The following is a 24,659-nucleotide window of genomic DNA, read 5'->3' as shown; positions in this document are numbered from 1 at the left end:
TCTTTGAGATATTTTGGAAAGGGAGTTTTCTTTCCTCAGTTTGCCTTCAAAGTTTGGCCATTGTCATTGTAATGGATTGTGATCTGTGTTGTTATTTAAGTTACTTTCTTAATGATGCATATAGTTATTGCTACATAGCTAAGCCTTATTTGCATGACGGATCAGCATACTGCCCTAGGCATTAAATATTAAAAGTAATGCATTTTTTGAAGTAATTAAAATTGGGTGTAATGAGAAAGTAGTATGTATCATTTCTTCACAATTCGGAACATATCAGATCTTGTAATTGTTTGAGTCTAAGTCAGTAAGCCCTATTCTGTAGCCACTACTTCTCATATGTTATTCTTTCCTCCATCTACTGTATTTTGTCTGTCTACATTTTAGTTCCAGTAAGCAGACACTCGTATTAGGAGTCGTCAGTCAACAGGATGTTTCCTTCTTTTCTACATTTGTCTTCTGTATTTGTTATTTCTACTAGATAAATAGAAAGAAAAAATGCAAATACCCAGTTAAATGGAAGCTGTGCTTTCACCATATGAAAACCAAATTCAGTATAGGCAAGGGGTGAAAGGAAGATAAATGATTATGCTTTATTAATTCATTAAGTTATAATTTTCTACTAGTTCACCTATTGCGCAAATAGGAAAGTCAGAAAACAGCAACGTACATTTCTGAATATGGCACAAGAACTTTTTTTCTGATACAATGAGAGGAAATATCATCCACAGGTAATTATACCTGCCAGGAATAATAATGCAGAAATTGTCTAACAGAGCTTTTGTTCAACCTGTTTGCCTTCAAGTCAGATGTTAAAGAGAAAAAAGAAAAACAATTCCCACCATGAATGTACACAACTGCAGTTTGTGTGCCATCCTTGGGGTTGGAAAAATTAAGATGTTTAATTTAAACATTTAAAAATGTTTACAATGCAGTTGATATCTTTTAAAAAATAATTTCTCAGTCTCTCCATTATCAAACAACATGTTACATCGGGGCAGTCCCTTAGTATTTGCAGAGCTATAAGCTGTGCTATAATGCTACACACAGTTATGCACAGGTATTAACAGCTTTCCTATTTTAGCTCTTTCCCTAAAAGAGCTTAGTAGATTGACATGTGGGAATGTACCCAGATGTACTAAGTTTAAAAATTAGTAAATTTGCAAATACTGGGGCCTGCTCCCAGGTACCATGATTGCACCTTGTAGCCCGGAAACTTGGATTACTACAAACACACCAATACCATACAAATAGATCTTGAAAACTTGAAGATATTTTTTCCATGCACAGTCTTGAGAAAACTGAGCAGAGAATAACTTGATTGAAAAATCTAATGTATTGGAAGAAGTAAGATAATGCAGGAGAGCCACAGAAATTTGCTAGCTGTCTTACACAGCAGTTGTTTTTAACATCTAACAGAAACCTCAGAGTTTTACCAGAATATATCAAACAGTTGAGGAGAAAAAGCTAACACCTATGATAATTTTCTTTTTTTTTTTTTCTTTTTTTTCCAGGAGACTCATTCTACATCCAAAACCTCAGGAGTGTTATGTCTGTTTTCATGACTCAGTCACAGAAGCTGCTGTTGAACTGGCCTTTAAACTGTCCTTTGGCTTAGCTACGTAGATGAGCTTCCTGAACATTCAGCCATCCTGTGGGGTGTTGTCATCTCTTTAAAGGGCTTCCAATATAAGGAGAAATTAACTCAGTTGTGGTGCCCAGCCATAGCATATCTTTGAAGTGCTTTTTAAAAAAATAAATCTACCTTGTGGTATGACACAGGTAAAATTTCAGTGATGATTCCAATGATCTCATCAATTGAATACTTAAAAAGATTTCAGAGAACCAAAGTTCTTATTTTTATATACGGTCGAATTATTTATCCTGATCATAACTTTATTCTATGAAAACACATAATTTGTACATTCACTGCTGTTCAGCGTATACTATGCATATAATATGCAATGTAAAATTATAAGCTGATATCTTCATAGTACTCTCTGAATATCTGGCAATTGGTGATGGAGGGGAAAAAAAAAGTTTTCCAGTTAATTAAAATTTTGCGCCGCTGAGGGCATGAAAAATACTGAATGTTTTCAGTAACATTGTGTTAATTCAAACCAGGAAGAAGTCTTTCAGCCAATTCATGGCACTTAGCCTCACAAAACTAATGGCTTCTCATTTTTGCCAGTATGGTCTCCTGCACAGTTGAGGACTATAGTGTGGTTGATGTTTTACTCGACTTGATGAGTTTTAACTATAAATAATACTTATGTTTGTTAAAACGCAATTTTGAAGGCACAAAAGAAGATGGGAGGGAAAGGGGGTGACGATTTTAAGACCTATGCATGGACTCATTTTATATTCTTAATTTCATAATAAAAATGTCTATTTGTCAAAGACCAGTAAAGCGTTATTCTTTTTTTTTTGACTTAACATATTTTCTCTTTTGTTTATTTAAACAATATTTGTTTAGCTAGATCTTCCACAATTTACAGCTGGGTATTACAAAAAGTGTTAGGTTACATCCATGTAAGACAAGAGAAGGCAAGACGTTTGCAAAATCTGAATTCTTCTACAAAATTCAGCTTTCCTACAAATTGTTAAAATGTTTGTAATCTACAGACCAGCTGCTCCTAAAGCTTTTTTTACTAAAGTTTAGTTTAAAATGTAAGATTTTTTGAGGTCTTTTTACCCCCAGCCAGCACATTTACATCTGGTCATCTGCATAGCATTTCATCATGTTCCATGTCAACAGTACATTTTGTTTCTTTCTGCTGTTTCTACTTGCTTTTCATGAGTGCTTTTCATAAAATGCATGACTGAAGTTGCATTTTAAACAATGGGATCAAAAAGTTTTAAGTATTCACGAAAGTAAATGCAATTCTATAGGCTCTCATGATCAAATCTTTAGATCTTGTTTTCCCTAGTAAATTACACTGTTTAGTTCTAAAATAGTCAATCAAATGCTTATAACTGCCCACCCTCACAGAGTGATTCACAGCTTGTCTTGAATCATTCAACAGTTGCTTTAGTTCCAAGCAGAAGTCTTAGGCCTGACGTTTAAGCATATGATTGAAGATTTTGTTAATCACCCTTCTCCAGAATGAACAGTTCTAGAAAATGAGAAATAGTATTTCAGTTTGAGACATACAGAACTGAGTTATATCAATAGTGCTTTAGAGTGTTCCCCATCTGTAAATCAAGTGATGGGAGATTTACACAGTTTGAAAAATAAAAACATGTAATAGTATGGATGACATCTGAACAGCACCTTTTAAAAGACTAAAATATGTGAGGTTTGAGTATTAGATTTAGTTGTAGATGGAAGAAGGAACATAGAAAAGCAAGCAGTCTTTGCTGCACTGCTTTTAGCAGGTTTAACAGCTTTTACAGAACCTACCTGTGTGTGTGTGCGCACATGAGTGTGTATCTGTATGGAAAAGGGTAATTTTGCTGATGTTTGTCTCTTGTTTCAATCTTAAAGGCTGGACTGTATGGTTTGAATGCTAAAAAAGATGAATGCTTTTAAAAGAGGACGGTGAACTTGTATCTAAATCTTTGTGTTTAGTCAAACTAGGTTACTTTGCTGCCAGTACTCAGTTAAACTCAGCTTACTAACACACCATTAAGTCAATGCAGAAGAAACAGTGTGAATATGTAGATGTGCGTGGAGAAAAGAACTGAAGGTCCTTCAGTACCCATCAGCTATTTAGGCTGGCTTGCTCCTTCATAAGAAACCATACCTTAAACAGAATTAAGGGCATCCAAGCGTGGTACAACTTTTTTACTCAAAGCAGTGTAATTCAGCAACAAAATGCGGCAAAATTTGCATTAATTGTGTTGATACTACACCTAAGGAGATTTTTATCGGTTGTTTTGTTAGTCAACTGAGGAGAGACTGTATTTCACAGATTTTTAAGAGTATGTTTAAAAAGAGCTCCAAAGGATGATAGGATTTCATTTCCTACAGAACACAGATTTTAGGTATCTTTGATATTAACATTGAAAAATGTTCTTTGTGAACATCCTCACAGACATTTTTTCTCTTAACCCACATAACATTTGCTCCTGCACTACCTCCTCAGCTCCATTTAGCTTCTTCCACATTTATCTTAGTGTCCAAAGTGATGTTTTTTTAATTTAGAAGAAGAATATAATCACAAAAGCCCTACCAAGTTCCCGATACCTGTCTAAGCCGTTCGTCATTGCTTTAATATGGAGCCTGAGCACCCCCTACGGAAGCGAAAATGCATAGGCAGGCTACTTCAGCAACACAATTTCTGCACAGTTCTGTGAAACATTCTTCTATTCTGCAGTTTCCAGACTGCAGTTTACATAGGTGTCCCTAGCCTTAGAAATGTATGAAGTAAGGAAGTTGAAAATCTTGCCTGTTTCTCAGCATTGTGGATGTTTCACTTGCAGTTTTAGATTTTCTTGTGCTAACACCGAATGCATACATCTGTTGGTAAGTGTCAGAATATCCAGATTTCCCATACTAAATGGACCTGAAAAGGAACATTTTTGGCCTTTGTTACAGCTCATACCAAAGTAAAAACAATAGAAGGAATGTTGTATAATACACTTGGTGTAGTATAAACTTTGGAAATGTTATTTTAAAGATCCATTTCTTTTTCTGTAGGATTTTTAAGCTTTTGGCGTGGCAATCTGGCAAATATTATACAGTATTTCCCAACACAGGCTCTAAACTTTGCTTTTAAGGACAAATACAAACAGATTTTCATGTCCAAAGTGGATAAAGAAAAACAGGTAAATAATCCCTTGCATATTAGTTCTGTTTAATAAACAAACCAGATCTGGTCAAGAGCTGTGCAATTCTTTCTCTCAGCATGACTGGTAATTAGTGGTGGTGTATAGATAAGATTTTGTAATGAGCTTATTTTATAACGAGGAAGAGTGAGCATGGCTTACTGTGTAGCTTATTGTTGAAGGCAATGAAATCTGGTTTTTTAATCTTTAATGATCAATGACTTTGTGAGGTGCATGTAAATAACTGCTTATAACCCCAGTCATAATTTTCAAAGTTTTGTTCAGGACGTGTAATTATTTTGGAGTTAATTGATGGAAGTATTAAAATGGATATTAAAAGTTTTAGACTCAGACACCTGTGTTTCTGGGCTTTGTCAAAAACGCCAATTATGTTCTCACAGTTAAGATTGCATTAACATGTACTCTAGTCTCAAAAACCTTTATGTTTGTAATTTCACTCACGTGAAATTACAGCTGCTTTTATTCTAATGTGTGAAGTTCTTGGGTTGTGTCCCTCAAGCAGGAGACTCTCATTTTAATTTTTTTCACATTATTTTCTTGATAATCATTCGTATGCGTTAGAAAAAACTTACAGATTGTAAAGTGCGTATTACTGCTGTAGATAAGTAATGCTTCACACTAAAAACTGATTTCTTCCTACACGTAAAGCTAGAAATGTACTTATCAATAGTTAAAGCATTTTAAGAACTTCATTTTGTACAATGTGCCAGAAAAGGAGCAGTTGTAGATTATAGCTCAAAAAGGCAATTAAACTTTTGGGCTCTGCTGCCTTGCCTTGCAATCCTGTGTTCTTGGGAAAAGTCCCTTAACTTGGATGGATTATTGAAAAACACAGAGGTCTAAGGAACTAATTACAAGAAATCTTGGTCTTGGAATATGAAATGTTGATATTGGCATTTGACAAATTACATAAAATTCATTCATATCAGCAGAACAGAAAAGTAGTTCTTCGTATCTAATTTGCTTAATGTGAAAATAGCTGGAAAATAAAATAGCTGGAAAATCTGCTTTATTTGTGTCTGTCTTAGGTTATCTGTTTTAGGATTTCTTCGGTTAGGTTTTGATTATTTAAACAAAAATCCTGTGCTTTCTCTTGTTGACGGTTTTTTACGACAGTGCCAGAAACTTTTCTTGCCACAGGCTTTTCTGGTGGTGCTGACCAGGAGGAATGCTGTCAGTCACTAAAGTTTGATTTATCTCAGAGTATTGCATGCAAATTCTTAAGCAGTCCTTTTTCAATTACAGTTGCTTTGAATGTAAAGAGTTTAAGGTTGCTCGTTTCTTTCTTTTCTTACAGTGGAAGAAGTAAAACATGCATGATGTAAATAACACAGTGTTTATAGTTCTTCAAATCTCCTTTCCGTCTCCTAGGAAGTGTTTCCAGATGGCTTACATGTGTATGAGCTTGTGACTCAAATTTTAGAAGCATTCCATGAATAGCACTCAAGATTAATTTCTTTAGAAGTACGGTATTAAGCAAAGTAGCATATCCATTGTTGAAGCTCAGGGTCTTTGGATGCTTTCTTACATGTTTTGTGCAGGATAGGAAATGGGGAAGACAATATGGTGACATGCATTAGTTTATGCTTAGCTGGATTATCTTTTAAAAAACATAATAATTACTGAAACCTTTCGATTGTGAAGTGCAAAGGAACTTCTGTTAAAGAAGAGAGGCTATATCTACATTGCAGACGTGGTGTTGAAGGTAATACTGGCACAGTGAAGAAGCATCTTCAGATTGCAGCTGCCCCCTCTCCTGCTTGCTACTACAGCTAGCAAAGGTTTATGCAGCAACATGAGCTAGGGCAGGTTGCAAAGCCTTCTGTACAACTAATAAAATATTAGGGCAGTTAAGCTACACTGGGATCCATACTACTACAGCTACAGTGTTGCTGTTACCAAACCAGCAAATAAACAGTGATTTATTTATGTACATCTACATGGTCTGCATTTACTACACAAGATACACCTGTGATGCTGTTTAAGTCAACAGAGCTATGTCATGTATCACGACCTAAAAATAGTATGCAAAATGTTTCTTCTACTGTGATTAGCTTTTTCTTATTTGGTAAACAGTATTGGCCACAGTGAAAGTAAGCACACTGATTTTTATGTTTCCCTGTTCCCCCGTCACGGAGAGCTGATGCACAATTGTTGCGTCAGGGAGATCCACAGGCCAATAGTTATGGAGGACTGGATGATTATAGATGAGAAAGATGTTACCTGCTATATGGGTCACAAGAGCACCATATAATTCAGAAGCTGAAGATGAAAATAGCTTATAACTATTTTTTAATAAATATAAGAATAGCCAGGGAATCTTTACAAGTGGAAATTTTTAAATACCCCAGTACAGGACTTACTCTGAGACTGCCATGTTTCTTTATTATTTTGTAAATAATACAAAATAATAAATAATAATACAAATACTTCATGCTTTAAAGTTTCATTTAGTATCTACAACAAAGGTCAGTATTATAGTATGGTAATACTGTATTTTCATAACTGCATACAGTAATTTTTGTGTTTCAGTTCTGGAAATGTTTTTTGGCAAACGTGGCTTCTGGCGGAGCAGCAGGAGCAACAGCCATGTGTGTAGTGTACCCCTTAGACTTGGCACAAACTCCTTTAGCTGCTGACATTGGGAAAGGCAGTGAAATCTCTTAAATGGCAGGTCCAGTTTTATCTGATGTCCCTCAGGTCGGTTATATTTACTTCATTTTAGAGGTAGACCAATATTCAACAGTATTAGAATTCTTTCTATTACTTAAAAAGTTACCATTGCACAATTGCAAACTTAAAAAGTATTAAGAAATGAACAATCTTTATTGAAAAAGAGAGGATGAAGGTGAGTGAAAGAGGACTCCTTGGAAACAGTGCTATAGCATAGCTCTCAAAGTTTTGTGTTAGTTTTAGATTCTGTATGCAAAAGTTTAACTGAATTTTGCCAACTTGGGATGCCAGAAACTAGAGGAGTTTAATTTTTGCTAACCTATGGTTTTATGGGGTGTCATCTGAAGAGCTAATGACCATTCTTGTTCTATATCAAGCATATCAACTGAAGATTTTCAACAAAGATTTTGGGTTGTATATGTCTCTGGATGTTTATTTCATTCATTCACATAGATAAAATTAATTTCCCGAAAACAGTGTCTAGAAGGCTTTGCAGCAGAGAGAAGGAAACCCCTGCTTTCTCTATCGTTGTTGGCTTTCCTGGCTTGCCTGTAACAGGACAAGTCAACTCTAGTTACTGTCTGTGCTGTGCAGGGCTGTCCTGGGAACTGGCTGCTTGACCCTACCTATTGCTTTCTGTGCCCTGTACTTGGGCTTAATTAATATTTTCATGATACCTTCAGTATAAGAAGGTGTACAGTTTGAAGTTCTTCCTTCAAAGATCAGTTTATTGCTTGCTGTGTTTTCACCTGTAGAGTATCCTAAGAGCTTGGGTGTAGTTACCATATGAAATGTGGAAACAGATGAAAAATCTACAGACATAAAAAGTGGATTTTTTTAACTTTGTCACAGGTTGTGGCTAGTGTTCCAGTGTAGGGAAAAGCTGAAACGAGTAACACTTCTAATAAATCTGAGTAAGAATGTGTGGGGAGGAAGTGCAAGCATGGTATTACATAGAAAAAATTCTTTCCAGAGAGAGAAAATTCATGCATAAGCATTCTGCTGAATGAGGACAAAATTGGAATGGTAGGTATTTGACCTGAAAGTGTTTCAGCAACTGGATACCACTATCTGTTCGCATAAACTGTCTTCAACCATGTGTCTTGATTTCTTCTTTATGCTTCTTTCATAAGTGGAGGGAAACAACGATCTAATACATTTAAATGTTTCAGTCATGCAGAGTGGTTTGTACTAAAGAGAAGGCCTTTTGTAATGCATAACAATGTGCATAAATTTCTTTTATATTAGGTGCTGCTGAGCAACAGTTCCAGGGACTTGGTGACTGTATTATAAACATTGCAAAGACAGATGGACTTCCTGGCCTGTACCAGGGTTTTGGTGTTTCAGTACAGGGAATCATTGTATACCGAGCCTCCGATTTTGGATGACACCATTAAGGTGGCTTTTACGAACGAAAATGCATGTTTTAAATCTTTATCATGATCTGTTGAATATTTATTATGAACTAATGAGGGTGTTAGTTACAGCTTTTGTCTTTACAGTTATTTGTGCTCAATAAGAGTATATTACTGAAGAGCTAAGTCATTTTACAGTAGGATTAACAATAGATCTGATCAAAATTATACTTGATATCTGCTGGATTCGATATACATTTTACAGAATTTGTACACACTTCCATTTTTGTTTTATTTTGCAGGGATTATTGCCAAATCCAAACCAAACTCCATTCATTCTTTCCTTTTTCATTGCTCAAGTTGTAACTACTTGCTCAGGAAAGCTGTCATCCTTTTGACACTGTGAGGAGACCGATGATGATGCTGGTATGGTCTAGCTTGCAATCCTTTTCTGAAAATTACTTACTAGATTTTTCAAGTTTGATGTGCTCATTGAAGCGCTGTATAGCCTTACAGCAGGCAAGACTCTATTCAGAAGAGAAGTGGAAACATCTCCAGAAAGATAAGAAGAAAAATTAAATTATAGTATTGTGGGAGCCTGGTAAAAGTATGTTCTGTTCAGGGCTTGGTGAGAAGTTTTAGTGGAAAGACAGGAGCTGTTTTGTTTTTCCTACTCAGAAGCCAGATATTTGGAGTAAGATAGGTTTGTGGGTAGAATAATATCCTTTATTATCTCAGCTAATGCAGTTAGAAAAATGTCTTTGTAGCATACGGGTGTTCTTCAGGTGTGAGGTAGAATCAGTAATCTTCAAAGCTCAGTACAAGCTGAGAAGTACTTCTCAGCATGTGATGGGCATGATAGTGTACTATTAGTAATTAAGGTTGGATCTTGTTGCTGGCTATTAGGTAATTTTACTAGCTAGTTCAGTAGCATTTGAAGTACATTTAATAATAAGTTCTTGCCTTGAAGATCATCCTCAAACATGAAAAAAAAAAAAAAACCACAAAAATGCCCTTGAAAAAGCAGGACCTTGTTCCTGCATCCCTGAGGAAGTTTTGCCATCTGATAATAGAAAGAAGTTGTTAGTTTCAAAGAAGTGTCACTACGTTTTGTTTCAGGAGTGTCTTCTTTTCTCTTGATATTCCAGAAAGTCAAAAGAAAACCAAAATAAATGCTGACATAGGACTTGCTTAGGTGCTTTCAAAAAATTCCAGGGAATACTTGGATTCTTACATAATGCCTGCATACCTCTGGTCATCTGTCCCAACTAACAGAAACTTTGAAGCTTACAGTAGGCAAAACACCATTAGCACTACTGACTACTTCTTTTCAGACTAAATATAATTTCACTGTCTTCAGGTTCTGCTTCACTGCTTAATCAGCAGTAGGCCTACAGTTAATGCTGTCTTTATTCGTAAGCACTGTGCTTCTTGAGGCCTTGCCAAAGAATCACATGTGTTTCTGGTCATTAACTTATCACTAGGATAGAGAATAGTGCAAGATCATTAAAAACATAAATTATAATAATACGAAATCAGGTAATGGGTTTACTAGCACAAAAGAGGATGAGAATGAGAGGACGTGTATATGTTGTGGACGTATAAATATATTTCATGTGGTGTTCTTGTTTCATTCATGTAGTTCTGAAGCTTCAGGTACAATAAAGCTGATTAGTATGATTTTTAGCAATTTCTTACCATGATGCTTATTCTGATCTGAGAGGAAGCCCTGAATTAAATACAGCACCTTTGATTTCTTCAGTTAAAAGCCTATTTGCCAGATGGGATAACTTTCTGAAATAATGAGCACGGTACAGTTACTGCTTTCATCAAAGTTGATTTCTGTCAGCTAAGCAGTAATAACCATTACCAAATATCCTTTTATTTGCATATATTCACGTTGATTCAAAGCAAAATATTTTAAATGCTTTCTAGCTATGTTCCTAGGCTTATTTATATTGATTTATGTGAATATTTATCATAGATGTATTTCCTGTATCTATAGTGATCTCATACCTTGATTCCTAATGTTACAAATATTCGAAATTAAATAGAATTCAGTTTAATCACAAAATGATAGGTTTAGTAGGTCAGGTATAATGGGGAAGGGATGCTGTATTCTGCCTTTTTCCTTCTCTTTTACTTGCTCTTTGATTTGCCTATGAGCTGTCGTGGGGGTTGAGAAGTTCTTTAAATTCTTTATCTTATCAACCTGATGCATAAATTAACTACCTAAGCATATCCTTAGAATGGTACAGAACATTACGGTTGTGCAAAACCCATCGAGAACTGGTACGGAGGTTTGACCAAGAGCCAAGGGACTACTACGCCTGCGCAAGGAGAAGAGGTGAAAAGTGCACAGCGAGGAAGACATACAGCCTTCATCCCTGAGACCCCGGCCCATGACCACCAGAAGAAACTGCGCGTGCGCAACCAGGAGGAGTTAAAGGCAGAGGCTATGGAAATGATTTCTTGGAACTCACCGCCTTTTCGGGGAAAAGTTATGAATATGTATGGCTATCTTTAGAATTGTGATGAATATGTAACATTTTACTACATAAATACAAGGTGAATTATCAAGGGGGGCACGCACGGCTTTGGAGGGGCTACCCCCCGTGCTGCCCAGCGCTGTAATAAAGATGTGCCTTAACATTGGTGTTAAGAAGTTTTATTCCCGATTTCGGTGACACTAACAGAAGGTGTAACAAAATGGAACACTGTCTTCCATCAGAAAATTCAAATGTCACTTCACTAGCTGCAAAGGATATCACAAAGGCCTGAGGTAGGCACGATTATCGTTCTGCCATTATAGAGAGCATAGAACCTTACCTTGATATTGCAGGTGGATTTGACTTAAGATGTAGCTAATTTAAGTCAAATCTTCAACATTAAGTAAAAAAACTAGTGTCGTCGTTCCAGTAGAATTTCACATGAAGATAATGATTTTGGATTAATCTCTGAAAAAAAAAGTGTGGGGTTTTTTTGCAAGGGAAGACAAAAACCCATGTCAGTGCCTAACACAGTCCTCAAATCCTGAAGAGGCTGCAGTTCCAAAACAGGAATTGTCTGACACTCCACCAAGCACATCTACAAAAAAACGCTTTGTCAGAGCTGCGGTGTTACTCAGAGTATCTGAGAGATTTGCTGTCGTCATTATGCTGGGTTCCACAGCAGGCAAGAGTATTTCCCAAGTGCCCTGCTGTGCAGAGAATGGCTACAAAACATTCCTCTGGGCTGTCCCTGCTCCACTGTTGAAATTTTCAAAACTTAAGGAGTTGGGATGATTTTCAGTCATACTGCGCTTGAAAAAAGCTGAAGGGAGAGTTGAGTACTTCAGCCCTGACTTGTACAGAAACAGTCGTATGTGTGCATGTGAACATTCACTGCTTGTCATCCTTTATTTCCTTCACCTGTAAGCACTTGAAGCCAGTTTTAGCGAACATAGTGTTGAGGTCTCTAACAAATCCTCCTTTTTTGCTTTGTTTTCATTTGTCAAGCAAATTAATGCTCAGAAACAAGGTGGGCTAGAGGAAAACTGGACTGCGCTCCTCCTTAGCCTTCCTGTGTTTTTACATTATCATGCTAGTCAAGACCTTTTAGAGGACTCCACTGATTACTGATGAACTGAAATCTAATTGGTATAAAAGTATTTCAGTTGTACTAAAGAAGGGAAAAAAAATGAGCTGTGGAAGTTTTAATAGCATTGAAACAATTCAGAGCACCCTTAGGACTGGAGTGACCTCGTTTAATTCCTAAGCCTTCTACTTGCCCAGCAAAGCTTAAAAGAAGCATCAGAAGAAGGATCACAGCCTTTCTAAATTTAGCTATTGGAACCAGCTAACAGAGCATTACATCAGATAAATATTTATTAGTTAAAAGATCACTGCTTTGCAGTAAGTGAAACATTAGGAAAAAGTTCCTTAGTGTTCTTTACTAAAGAAAGACAAATTTTGCTGGGCCCCGAAGTTTCCTTCTCAGTGCAGTGCAGTAATGATTTGTCCTTATTATTTGTGTGCAGAGCGGGGAGACTGAACATCAATATACAGGGACGCTGACTGCTTTATGAAAATATATGAGTGAGAGGGGCTTAATGCTTTCATCCGTGGAGCACCCTCCAACATCCCTCATGCAACAGGAGGAGCCTTAGTGCTGGTTGTTTACGACAAAATTAAGGACATTTTTAATCTTGATGTTTCAGAGAGTCCAGGGTCTGATTAAAATAGCGAGTGAACATCTATTTTGTTTGTACAGTGTTCATGACAGAATTCTCATTGTTTGCATAGCGTATTTTTAGTTTAAATGTTATACAAACAGTACTTTTAAGAAATTACTTGCATGTTTTTGTGACTAAGCATGTACTAAATTAAATAAATTGTTTTCAGGGAACTAAAGAGCACTGTTTTCATTTCATTCAAGAAATGAATCCAAGAAAATACTTGCCCCTTGTTTAAAGTTCTCAATGTCCTCAATGTTTCCATTTTATTCATACTAAATGTTATAAATCTTGAATTTTAAGTTACGGCAAGTACTTGAATATATTTTGGTAACAGCAGTTTTCCCCAGCAGCCTGTCAGCAGAGCCCATTGTTATAAGTAGATGTACGTATCAGCCTGCTACAGCTTCTGCATGAGCCACAGCAAAACGAGAACCTGTTTCTAGCCTGCTGATGTGTTTTCACGGTATTTCAAAGCACAAGTCAAGACAGCAAAGGAGTTTCCTTTTTTTTTTTTTTTAAATTGGCATTAAGAAATAGAGCAACTCACTTTTCTCTCTGTCCCATCCCTCAAACAACATTGAGAAGACTGTAGTCTGGCTGGCAGCATTTTAAGCCAAAACATGGCCCAAAAATGTGGAGACACAAGCACGTGGAAACTCAGAACACTGAATACGTTGCTTCTTGAGGGAATTTTAAATGGCTGAGGATTCTTCTCAGTATTGAGGATAATTCTTACAGTGTACATAAATGAGGAGACTCTCATTTTTATTTCTGAGGTAATAATTTTCAACAGGAAAAGAAGAAAGAAGCGAAACTTTGTGGAATATTGACAACTTAGGGACTCAAGAAAGCATTTAGGAGGCCTTTATTTAAATGTTCGGTTTCAAAGAAATTAAGGCTAGCAGCATTCCTAACATTTCTCCACAACCATTGTTTCACACAAAACCCTTAACTACTTGAGTTAGTACAAATATTTTTTTACCTGCTAACAAATCAGATGTGATCCACAGACCAAGAATTGGAAAGACTCGGACAACACTAATTCCAAGATTGCTACAGAGCCAGCAGCTGATTGGGGGGGGATATGCTCAGGCAAGTTTGAGGCTAATCTGACTTGACTGAATTTTGTTCATACTCGCAGACCGGGCAATCAGTATGTCACTGAAGCACGCAAACAAGACTTCCATTAAATACTTTAAGAGTTTGGCTTGTCCTGCTTACGATCTCATCTCCAATGCGTAACAGTCTTACTCTTGACAAAGCAAATAAAAAGGCCATTGGCACTTTCTTCTTGCTATCATGAATGTCTACATGCATCTGTTTTCCTGACTGCAGCTTGAAACCAGATGTCTTGGTTGCCAGAAACAATGCTGCAGTGGCAGCACGAAGCTGCGTACAGGCTGATTTATCCTACCGAGATGTGAGACATGCCAGCACTTCTGCAGTGATAGCTTGTCACCCTGCTGCAAAGTTGCACAATTTCTGCTGGGCCTGACTTAGTAATGTTGCATAGCTACACAAGAGTATTTGCATATAATCTCTTGGCCCAAGGTTTCTTTTCAGTCAGGAGTTAGCCTCAGGTGGTGCTGCAGAAGCAGGATGCTGCAATACCTTGAATCACCGAGAACTGGTTTTGTAACAGGGATTGAAACAGCAGAGTAGAAACCTGAGTTGGGATTTGTCTCCCTGGCTACCGCAGATAGGCCTGGACCCAGTTTGCCTTTCTGATCTTAATACTAGCAATGAAAATGAAGTGGTTAATTGCTTGTACTAATAAACAGTAGTTGTTTCACATATAACTATTTTACAGTGGCTTCTCTTGCTTCTGGAGGTTTCAGGGGAAATGGCATCTGTCATCTTCAGTGAGAAAATTCTAGTTGTGAAGTAGACCATTGAAACAATAAAAATGGGGAGATAATCAGACCTCCTGACAGGGATGCGAATCTAGTTTAGTGGTTTAGCGCTTATTTTTAGTCTCTCCAGTAGAACAAAACTGTGCAGCACAGTGTTATATGCTGTGTCAGAAAGATGTCATATTGCTGTGAGAAACTGAGATGTCATTTTTAGAAGCAAAGAAATACTTACGGAGCTCTTCCAGCCTAGAGGTATGTTTTGTACAGTTTCGGTCCTCCATACTTAAAATGATACTCATAAAAAATGGGGTAACTGCAGTAGAGATACTCGGGTTTCGAGATGTTTTTCTAGGAAAGAAAAATGACGAAGATCAAGGTGCTTCTGGGAATACGTCGGCACAAACTGGGGGCAGCTCTTCTCTATGTGATGGTGCTGGGAGGGAGAAAGACAGGACTTGAAGGCCCGAAGCCTCTGCCCGTCCCTGGCACCAGCAGCAATCCCCACCGCTGCTTCAGACACGCACGCCTGGGTTTCACTGTCGATGCGTACCTTGGCTTTCCGATACAGGGCTAACCCCGCGCCTTGGGGCTCCAGGAGTTTTTGGAGCGGCCCAGGCCATCCATCTCCACCAGAACAGGGGGCTCGCCCCAGCGCTGAGCGGGCAGGGCCGTGGGCCAGCAGGCCTGGGCCCCGCGGGTGTCTCACAGCGGCCGAGGCCAATTGCATTAATCGGCCTCATCGCCGCCCAGCGCTAATCGCACTAGATTGTTATAATCACATCAAATTATATTGTGTTGCAACCAACTTTTATATTAAAATTGTAGGCGTTCAGGGCAAGGCACCAGCCGCCATTAAGGCGGGCCGCCTCCTGAGGTGAGGGGCGGCCGCTCCCACCCGCCCGGCGGCCCCTTTAAGGGGGGGCGGGGGCGTGTCCCGCCGCAGCGCTGACGTCAGGGCGCGGGCTGTCGCTCTAGGTAGCGCCCTCTCCCTCCCCTTCCAGATCCTTCTCGAACGCGCGTCGGCCGCAGCTCGCGCAGCTCGCGTAGCCCGAGCGCTTCCGGAAAGAGCCGAAGCCGGCGCCGGCGCCGGGCGGATTCCCCGCCAGCCGGCACAGCGCGCCTGCGCAGAGGACAGTAGGTGACGGTTGGTGGCCGGTGCGCCGCAGTGGGGGAGAGTCGCGGGTGAGGAGCCGGGTCCCAGCAGCCCAGACGGTCGCCGCTGCCGCTGTAGTCAGAGGCCGGCGGGGTGCGGGAAGCACCAGGCGCAGCCATGTCCGTGGTCGGCATTGACCTCGGCTTCCTCAACTGCTACATCGGCGTGGCGCGGAGCGGCGGTATCGAGACCATCGCCAATGAGTATAGCGACCGCTGCACCCCGTGAGTACCGGCGCTCCCGGGCCGCTCGCCCGCGCACCCCGCGGCGCTTTTCTCTCTCGTCGCCGCACCGGCGAGCCCAGCTGCCCTCTTTTCCTCCTCCTCCCGTCCCCGCCCGGCGTCCTGGGTTCCCTGAGGCGGCCGAGCGCTGTGGGGCGGGTGGAGCCGCGTGTGTGTCCCCGCAGGGCCTTGTCCTCTCCGCGGCTCCTGGGCGCCCCTCGGGCGGCTCGAACGCCCCGGCCCCGTGCCGGTTGCTTCTCCGGCTCCCTCAGCGGGAGAGGAGCGGGGATTTGCCGGCCGGCGCCCAGACCCCGTCGGTGGCCGAGGCCTCGCTATCGTTCAGGAGCCGTGTGCGGCCGCTCTTGCCGGGCGAGAGCCCCTTTCTCGGTGAGAGGAGAAGCGTTTTAAGCAGGCGCAGAAACGGGTATGTCGGGGCAGGAGGGCATGCGAGAAACATTTGCCCCCCCCCTCAGCTTTTGCCTGTTCCGTGTCCTTGAAATACCGCGCTGTGCTGGATGTGCATCCCGGCTCTGGAGGCACAATGGGGTTGGGGTTTTTTTTTGTTTGTCCTTGTGACACTTTCATTCCGCGTAGCAAAGATCTCGGTTAAGTGTGTGTGTTTCCCCAACTCTCGACTGGTTACCGGGGCTTGGAGCGTTTTCACTAACAATTTTATGATGGAGTGGTGGTGAGAGTGGGGAGGAGGAGGTTGTGATTCACCAGGGAAACGGGGAAGTGGAGCCATGAGTTCCCTCTCCTTAAACCTGTTCTTACTTGCACCGCGATGCATCTGCTGGCCGTGGAATACCGAGGTCTTGGAAGAAAGGGGGGGGCAGTGGGCAACGTCCGTGATGATGGGATACGCAAGAGTAGGTGGAGATTTTCCTCTGCTGTTTCTATGGGATACGTCTAGGCTTTTTAGAGCTCCATCTGTGCATAATTGTCAAGAAGGATTCAGGAATTCGTGTAATACTCATAAAAATCGGGTTTTGGAGAGTGATTCCTTTTATAAAAGGAATTTGTAGCCAACAGCAGAAAGCTGTTTCTGCGATGTGAGGCCACGGTAACTTCAGCAATGCTGTCTTTTTGATCTCCGAGAAATGTAGGTTTTGTGTTGCTTTCTAAAAAGTTTTTTTTTAAAAGTACAAAGAAGTTGAGTGCTAAAACTCATACTGTATGTATTAATGGGAATACTTTTTAAAATTCTTTTTACTGCTTGGAAAAATATACTTCTCACATTAACTCTCAAGAAGCCATTATCCTTGTGCACGTTTTATGAGAACTGAAATTCTGGGACTTCTCAAATTCTGTGCAAGGAAGCCCCTGAAACTGTTGCCCAAATAATCCTGAGGCAGCTGCAATTTTCCTTCCCCCTTATGATAAGGAGCAGTTACAATTCTTAGCTATTCTTGGAGTGTGTTCTTTGCAGGTAGGTTTCACGTAGGTTTCTGTGCATTTAATATTTGTCACATTAATGTCTGAGCAACTGTACTTCCAAGACATTTGCAAAGTGATTATGAAAGGGGTTTAAAGGACAGTTAGCAAGAGAGCATCTGGAGTGCACAGATACCTAAAGGCAGTAGTTATCTCACTTAAAGTGATATTTTTGCTGGCTTTTTTCTTTTCTTTCTCTAAAATGTAATATAGGAGAACATAAGGAGCTTCCTTTCTAATGCTGTTGCCTTAAGGCAAACCAATAAAGTAAGTGGAAATATAACAGGTTTATTACTGTTATGGAAGTTTATCATAGTAAGTAAACCTTACTCAAAACAGGAGTGATGTAGGCAGATCTGACTCTTAAATCATCAAAACTTTTCTGCTTATTACACATAGCAACACAGTAAATGAACTCTTTATTTATATGTTCCTGTAGAGGTGCTTACATCATTTAGATGCTTGAAGTTAGCTAATAGTTAACATTAATTGGATATGTCCCAAATACTTGGGACTTGCTCCCAGAAATACAAAGTGTTAATGTTTGTTGTGTGTGTGTAGCACATTGTAAAAATACATGAACTAGCTCTAGCTCTGGACAAGCTAATACACTTTCATGGGCAGTGTGTTGTTACTAAGCTGTGTAAAGATACTGGGTTAGGTCCTAAAGATAGGACAGTCCTGGCTGTGGTCTACAGTGCTAATTGCTCTTTCTGGGCAAGGCTAATTAGTGCAGCCAGCTTCCAGTTTTGGAGCTGGTTCAGATACCTGTGCAATACTGCTGTGAACAGTATGGTGTTAGTGCAAGCATACTTCACTGCTGCAGACAAAAGCAGTGTAGACTTATGGAAGATAGGTATTATCACAATTTAATACAGCACTCAAGTCATAAATCCACTGTCCCAGTTGTTAAAACGTTCAGGTGATCCTTTATTGTTTGCCAAAAACCTACATCCTGTAATCTAAGGCATGGGACTGTTAGTGTTTGTTTGTAAAAGGTGCATTGTCTTCGAAGCTTTAGCACAAGTATTTTGGAAAGAAAGGAAAAAGATTCTGCCGTTAAGCCATCCATTTCAGTAGAACTTGTACTTTTTAAGGCTTTTGGCCTTAGAGTCTCTTTGGATGTTCACTGACACTTGTCTTTTTCCGAGCTGGGAACTCCAGCAAGTCTGTTGCATGTGTTTCTGTCCTGCTGGGTGTCTTAAACTCATGGCAAACGGCCCTTTCAAGGCCTGTGCCTCACCACTGGCGTTTTGTGGGAAAACAGTTGATTGTTGATAGCTCGTAATTTTTTAAGTAACTTTTTTCAGACCGTGTGTAATTAGTGTAATCACAAACTGTAATTAAAATTATGAGGTATCATCTTCTTCAAAATAATGCATGGAGAGGATGGAAGTGTCCTTCTGGTGAAGAGATTTGCTACCTTTGGAAAAGTCTGAGTACTGTTCTAAAGCTCACTTCAAAGCAGGCTGAGGGTAGTGGTGGGGGAGACAATTCAGTTGTCACATCTGTATCCTTGTCGTGGATGTGCTTCCTAAAGGGCCGTCTTGGATACAACTGAAGTGTTTGGAGCCAAAGAGGTTTTATTTTTTGACACCTCTGCTTCCCAGCCAAGGGAGGGAGAAACCATCCAGCCCCTTGTGCTGGAACTGAGTGGTTGAAGTAGATCGTGGCAGAAACTGTGGTGGGCTAAGTAGCTTCTGACTTGATGCTTCATGCTCTGCATAGGGGTATTTGCAAGTAATGCTGTCTGTCAACAGAGTCAAATTCCTACACTGAACAGGTGTGATATAATGGCATTAGCATGTTATTATCCATAAAATAAATGTCTTGTAAACCAATTTGCACCCTTTCTAAATTGTTCTTTTATATGATTTTTCTTAATTATTACAAAGTATAATTTGGAACTGTAGTGTTAAGCAACATTAAAAATTGTTAAAGCCGTCTGCGAAAGCTGAACTACAGATTTGAAAATGTAGGGCAATGCATTGTCTGTTTGCAGCAGTTAAACCTGGAGAAGGTTTTGGATGGTCAGTGTGGTGTTACAGCAGAAGAGGTTGCTAGATAATACTATCAAATTACATACAGTGCCCTCATTGTAGTGATGATGGAGAGGAGGCAGGAAGCAGTCTACTATAGTGACCTTTGTGCATTCATTAAACAAATTTGAACCGCATGACATCTGGGTTGTGTGTGTTATTCAGTACTGAATGGTTTTAGCCAGATCAGTTCCATTTTGGGGGAAGAGTTTTAGTTCAAATCTGTAAAGTGAAGGTGTAGCAATGGTAACTTCCAAAGAAAAAAAAGTTCCCAAAGGCAGTAGTGAGGTGGCCAGATGGTGGCTGGGGACCTGGGGCAGCCTTTGCTAGAGCCAGAGGCGAGGCCGAGAGGGGTGCTCAGTGGTAACCTGCAAAGAAGCAAGCTGGAGGGGGCCATGGAACACTGTAAAGCTTCCCAAGCCCTTGGTGGCTGGGAGCTGTTCCAGACATCTCCCCTTTTGCCTGTTTGCAGTGTGTACCTGGTAGTCATCAGTCATGGGAAGGGCTTGACAGTTTGTAGAACTGGGCTGTTCAGCTACCTTGGGCTTAGGTGTTTTTTTCTTGTTGTCTTGTGATTATTATTGCAAATGGCTCTTACAGTGTGACTGTGATACTGTCGGAATTCAGGGTGGTTGAGTCAAGAAAACCTGACTGGTAAAGTTCAGGTTTTTAAATTAAATGTCACAGGCTGCTTTGGTTATAAGCTGTGACCCAAAAGTAGCTATTAATTCCTTACCTTCATGGTAAGATTTGTAGAACACATAAGCTTTTAAAGAATTCCTTAAATGCAGTTATAATGAAAACAATTGCAGTTGCTTGCAGTTTCTAAACTAATTTGCAAAGAACAAAATAACTAGAATTCCACTGCAAGTTCTGGTACTTCATGCAATAATGCTGTTAAATACCACATCCATGTTCTGCTACTTTAATTTTTGTGTGTGTTTTAAAGTACCATGGAAATATTTTATGATGTTTTCTTTTAAAGCTGAATTTATTTTTTTTTTCCTGTTTTTACTTAGAGCATGTATATCTTTAGGATCCAAGACCCGAGCCATTGGGAATGCAGCAAAGAGCCAGGTAAATGGGTCAAAACGTCTTGTATAACTTACCTGACTTGTCTCCTGTTGAACTGTGGAAAGAAAAGTAGTGAATAAGCTTGATATTTTTCCATTTTAAGTAAATTTTCTACAATAAGTGTGCATTTCACAGTGATAGCTTACTGCTTTAACAATATATTCCCTGTATTAAAATAGAAACAGTATTTCTGCGTTGTTTCATGATTCAGAATAAAAAATGGGAAGAAACAGAAAACCTTGTTTCTTTCCCAGTAAAAAATTTTTTTTCTTGTTTACTCATGACAGCAAGAATAGAGTTGATAATTAAATCTCCATTGAGGGTGGGGAAGAATACTGTGCTTGTGTTTTAGAAAAGTTGAAACTGAAGTTGAACAATAGAAGTTTGGTAGCTATACTGGTTGTTGTTTGTAATGTGAAATGAACGCATCTTAGTATCTTACTGTCTCAATTTGGAACTTTGAACAATTTGTCTGATCCTCTGTAAATTCACTTGCAACCTAGGAAAACCTTCCTTTGGAAGGAGAATATGTAAAATTCATAATAGCCAGTGTGAATCTACAAATTCAGATCGGGTCTAACCCTCTTACTTTGCATCCATGCATCATGTTAGCATGCTGAGGACTTCCTTCCCCTTAGTGTAGAGTGTAGGTAACTGGAAACTTGCCTGGCAGATATGAAGGTAATAGAGCCCACCGGTAGTACTGTGAGCAGTCAGTATATGCAGAGGCTGTATCACTTTCGTTCTGAGAAACTTTACACTTTTTATCTGAGCTCAACCCCTGATCTTGGCTGGCGAGAAGGTGTCCTGTCAGTACTCTTCCCAGCTATGAAGTTTGCTATTTAGACGAGTAAACTAGACTAGTTTATCTTGGAGAAGGTTGCCCTGGAGTAATTTCTGTTGATAGCTTAAATACTGTGTTTGTTGGGATTTGTTTGTTCGGGTCCTTTCTTTACTTAGAAGTCTGTTCTTAAAGTAATTAGGTTGAAACACTGATCAGAGAATAGGTTGGGGGCGGGGCTTTATGTCCAGATGGGATCTGAATTAGGGGAGAACTTCAAAGGAAGTGAAATGCGTTTAATTTGTTGAAGCTTCATTTAAGGTTAATGTAGCTAATAACTTCATTTACTCCCGCAGGCAGCGATTGCAACAATACGTAACATGATCTCAAATATTGGGTGCTGTATCGGAAAGCTCCTTTAAAATAAAAAGTACAGTGAAATTGATGGCAGCAAGCTAATGAATATTAAAGAGGGAAGTAAATTTGAAATTTTTTAATGGAGACCGTAGAGTAAAAAATAGATGCTTCTTTCTCTCCCCCCACTCTTTGCTTCCCAGTAAATGCGTGGGGCTTGACGTGGGTCTCCAGTATTTACATTAAGCCCAACATGACAAGAGTTCCTTTCTGGATGGTCGTCTTATAGTCTGCATGCCATGGTTAATTAAAAATAAAGTATCTTTTTCCACAGATTGTCACAAATGTAAAAAATACCTTACATGGTTTCAAAAAACTGCACGGAAGACCGTTTGAAGATCCTTACATACAAGCTGAAAGGGCCAAACTTCCCTATGAACTTCAGAAGATGCCGAACGGCTCCGTAGGAGTAAAGGTGAGTTAACAGCTTTGTGCAGAGTATCTTTAGTGGTAGAGGGGAGCACTTTGCACCTTTGTCACTTAACCTCGTATTTGAACTGACTTACATTTTCCTTAAGAAAACTCTAAATACGTTCTTAATATTTGAGAAGTGTCAGGTGATAACAGTACATTATCACCTTTTATTTTTTACAGAGCCTGCCTTAGCACAGTTTTGCTGTGTTTCTCATTTCTCCTTGTAATGCATTCACTTCTTTAAATGTTCGGGAAGATCTAGAGTACTTGCTCTGTATTACGTACTCATGTCTTCTAGTAGTGAAGTAGTGTAAAAAGGTATTGCATTGTCTCCCATACAGGTATGTTATAAAATGTTAATAGCTCTCACCCCAGAAAAGGTCACGTTTGTTTCATTCACCTTCAATAAAATTGACCGTGTAATAAATCTGCAGTTACCAAGAGATGAAGAATGTTTTATTCCCTGCAGTAACATCTGCTGAAGTACTGTACTTTCTCTGATATGTCCATTGAGGTTTCTCATCAATTGTATTAGCTTCCTATAGTCACATGAGTAGCTTTTCACCGTACCTTACTAGATTTACCTTCAAATGCATATAATTACAGTGGGTGATTATTAGCCTCATCTGAGTTTAGGTCCTACAGACATGCAGAGACCAAGTTTCAGGAAAACAAGATAACACTCTGAAGATGTAATCCAAACAAGTTACTTTTAATTTGCTTCCAAACTGAAGGGTGGAAACTGCACTTGTCAAAGCTCAGGCTTTCTGCTTCGGTGTCTAAAAGTGTCTTATCTTTTAGCATTTTAATTTGGATCAGGAGTGCACTTCTGAAGCAATCATCCTCACTCAGTGCACTTTGGGTTGCTTTCTGGCAGGGCTTTATACCACACAAAGTGAGTTTCTTTTGTTCTGTGTACCTGCTCATATTATACTAATTGCCAGTGTAAATATAGCTGCTGCTCATCTTTCTGGGTTTCCCTGCACAGGAGTGTTTGAGTTTGCCAGAGAGACAGCACCTTGTCAGGAATTCAGGACATAGAGCCTCACACGAGGGCTGAAGATTCAGATGTGTTTCCTGAGAAGGGCAGGGCTGTTAGAACTGCCTCTTTTGCCCCTTCCCTGCCTCATGTACTTGAGTGGCCCTTGCAGGGAGCAAATGTTCCTTGGGTTTGCTCCAAAACTCTTGGTTTTAGCTCATGTTAGGACAAATGTGATTCTATGTTCATTATGCATTTTCTGTCTCGTTTTTTTTAATTAAAAAACGCCAAACAGCAAAAATACTGTAGCTTTGTGAGTAGCCCCTTGAGATAATGCAGGTGTTCAGCTGAAAATTGTTTTGTGGGAAACCTTAACTAACAGAACTGTTACGATTTGTTGTAGGTAGCAGAAATGCGTAGCATCAGTTGATATAGAGTTATTTGTGTCCCGAGTCTGGTGTTAACCTTGGGTGTAATTGCTCAAAATGACAAAAAATGTCCAAGTGGCACATCTTAGAGAAAAGTTGTGATGATCTATTACAGAATTGCAATTCTCTGTTTCAGGTGAGATACCTAGATGAAGAGAGACTCTTTGCAATTGAACAGATTACAGGAATGTTATTGGCCAAACTTAAAGAGACTTCTGAAAGTGCTTTGAAGAAACCAGTGGCAGACTGTGTGATTTCAGTAAGTTGTAACATATTTATTGCAGTTCTTTCTATTGATAACTTTATGTAAGCTACTACCATTTATGCCATGGTGCAGTGGTAAGAGATACAAGTAGTGGACAGAAATTGCATCATACTAGAAATGGGCCTTTATTGTAGGTTTTTCCAAATGAGAATACTTCTGTAATCGTGTGTGAGAAGATGGAAAATTTGTTAAATCAAGAGTGTGCTTTCAGAAAGAACATACTTAAGCTGATCCAGACTGGCTAACTAGGTATAGTAATCCTGGTTACCGTAGTTCCTGTTATAAATGGGAACTGCCCTATGTGTAAGCATATCTTCTCATTTCCAAAGAACCTTCCCAAATTCATGTTAAATTTCTTCAGTGTTACCTAGTTGAACACCGATGGGTTGTAGTGCACTTGGGAGTTGTCTGAACTTTATGGTTCTGAGGGTTATACAGGCAACTTGAGAAGCCCAAACTACCTGCATTTGTTTGAAAAGATCTTTTTATTTGGCTGCTTTACTTGTGTTGGGTTTTTTTTAGCTAGTGTCCTCACCCATGGGGGTGGGGGGAGAAGCTTGAAGACAAGAGGT

At 39.6% G+C, this 24,659-nt stretch overlaps 3 protein-coding genes across 6 annotated transcripts in view; all 3 read left to right on the top strand.

Moving 5' to 3' along the window:
* INTU (inturned planar cell polarity protein) overlaps positions 1–2,332 on the top strand; it is a 48,124-nt gene extending 45,792 nt beyond the window's left edge. For both annotated transcript variants that reach the window (XM_068403515.1, XM_068403516.1), the window contains exon 16: positions 1,512–2,332. In XM_068403515.1, the coding sequence (XP_068259616.1) occupies positions 1,512–1,623 (112 nt within the window). In that variant the 3' untranslated portion in view covers positions 1,624–2,332. The remainder of the gene's footprint in view (positions 1–1,511) is intronic.
* A 2,117-nt stretch (positions 2,333–4,449) lies between these two features.
* SLC25A31 (solute carrier family 25 member 31) lies at positions 4,450–13,034 on the top strand. The gene is given in 9 exon segments (XM_068404182.1): positions 4,450–4,465; positions 4,640–4,767; positions 7,321–7,438; positions 8,710–8,845; positions 8,847–8,859; positions 9,119–9,204; positions 9,206–9,242; positions 12,835–12,865; positions 12,868–13,034. Coding segments are annotated over 9 exon segments (732 nt in total).
* Positions 13,035–15,939: 2,905 nt separating this feature from the next.
* The window catches only part of HSPA4L (heat shock protein family A (Hsp70) member 4 like), a 31,958-nt gene continuing 23,238 nt past the window's right edge, over positions 15,940–24,659 (top strand). For 2 of the 3 annotated variants that reach the window (XM_068402687.1, XM_068402686.1), the window contains exons 1-4: positions 15,940–16,262; positions 20,752–20,809; positions 22,276–22,416; positions 23,959–24,081. In XM_068402687.1, coding sequence (XP_068258788.1) covers positions 16,156–16,262; positions 20,752–20,809; positions 22,276–22,416; positions 23,959–24,081 — 429 coding nt within the window. In that variant the 5' untranslated portion in view covers positions 15,940–16,155. The remainder of the gene's footprint in view (positions 16,263–20,751; positions 20,810–22,275; positions 22,417–23,958; positions 24,082–24,659) is intronic. The other variant, XM_068402688.1, reaches the window with a different exon arrangement.

Source organism: Nyctibius grandis, chromosome 6 (assembly GCF_013368605.1).
Source record: "Nyctibius grandis isolate bNycGra1 chromosome 6, bNycGra1.pri, whole genome shotgun sequence".
In the NCBI taxonomy this organism is placed as follows: Eukaryota; Metazoa; Chordata; class Aves; order Nyctibiiformes; family Nyctibiidae; genus Nyctibius; species Nyctibius grandis.
This window is presented reverse-complemented; position numbering and strand designations above follow the sequence as displayed.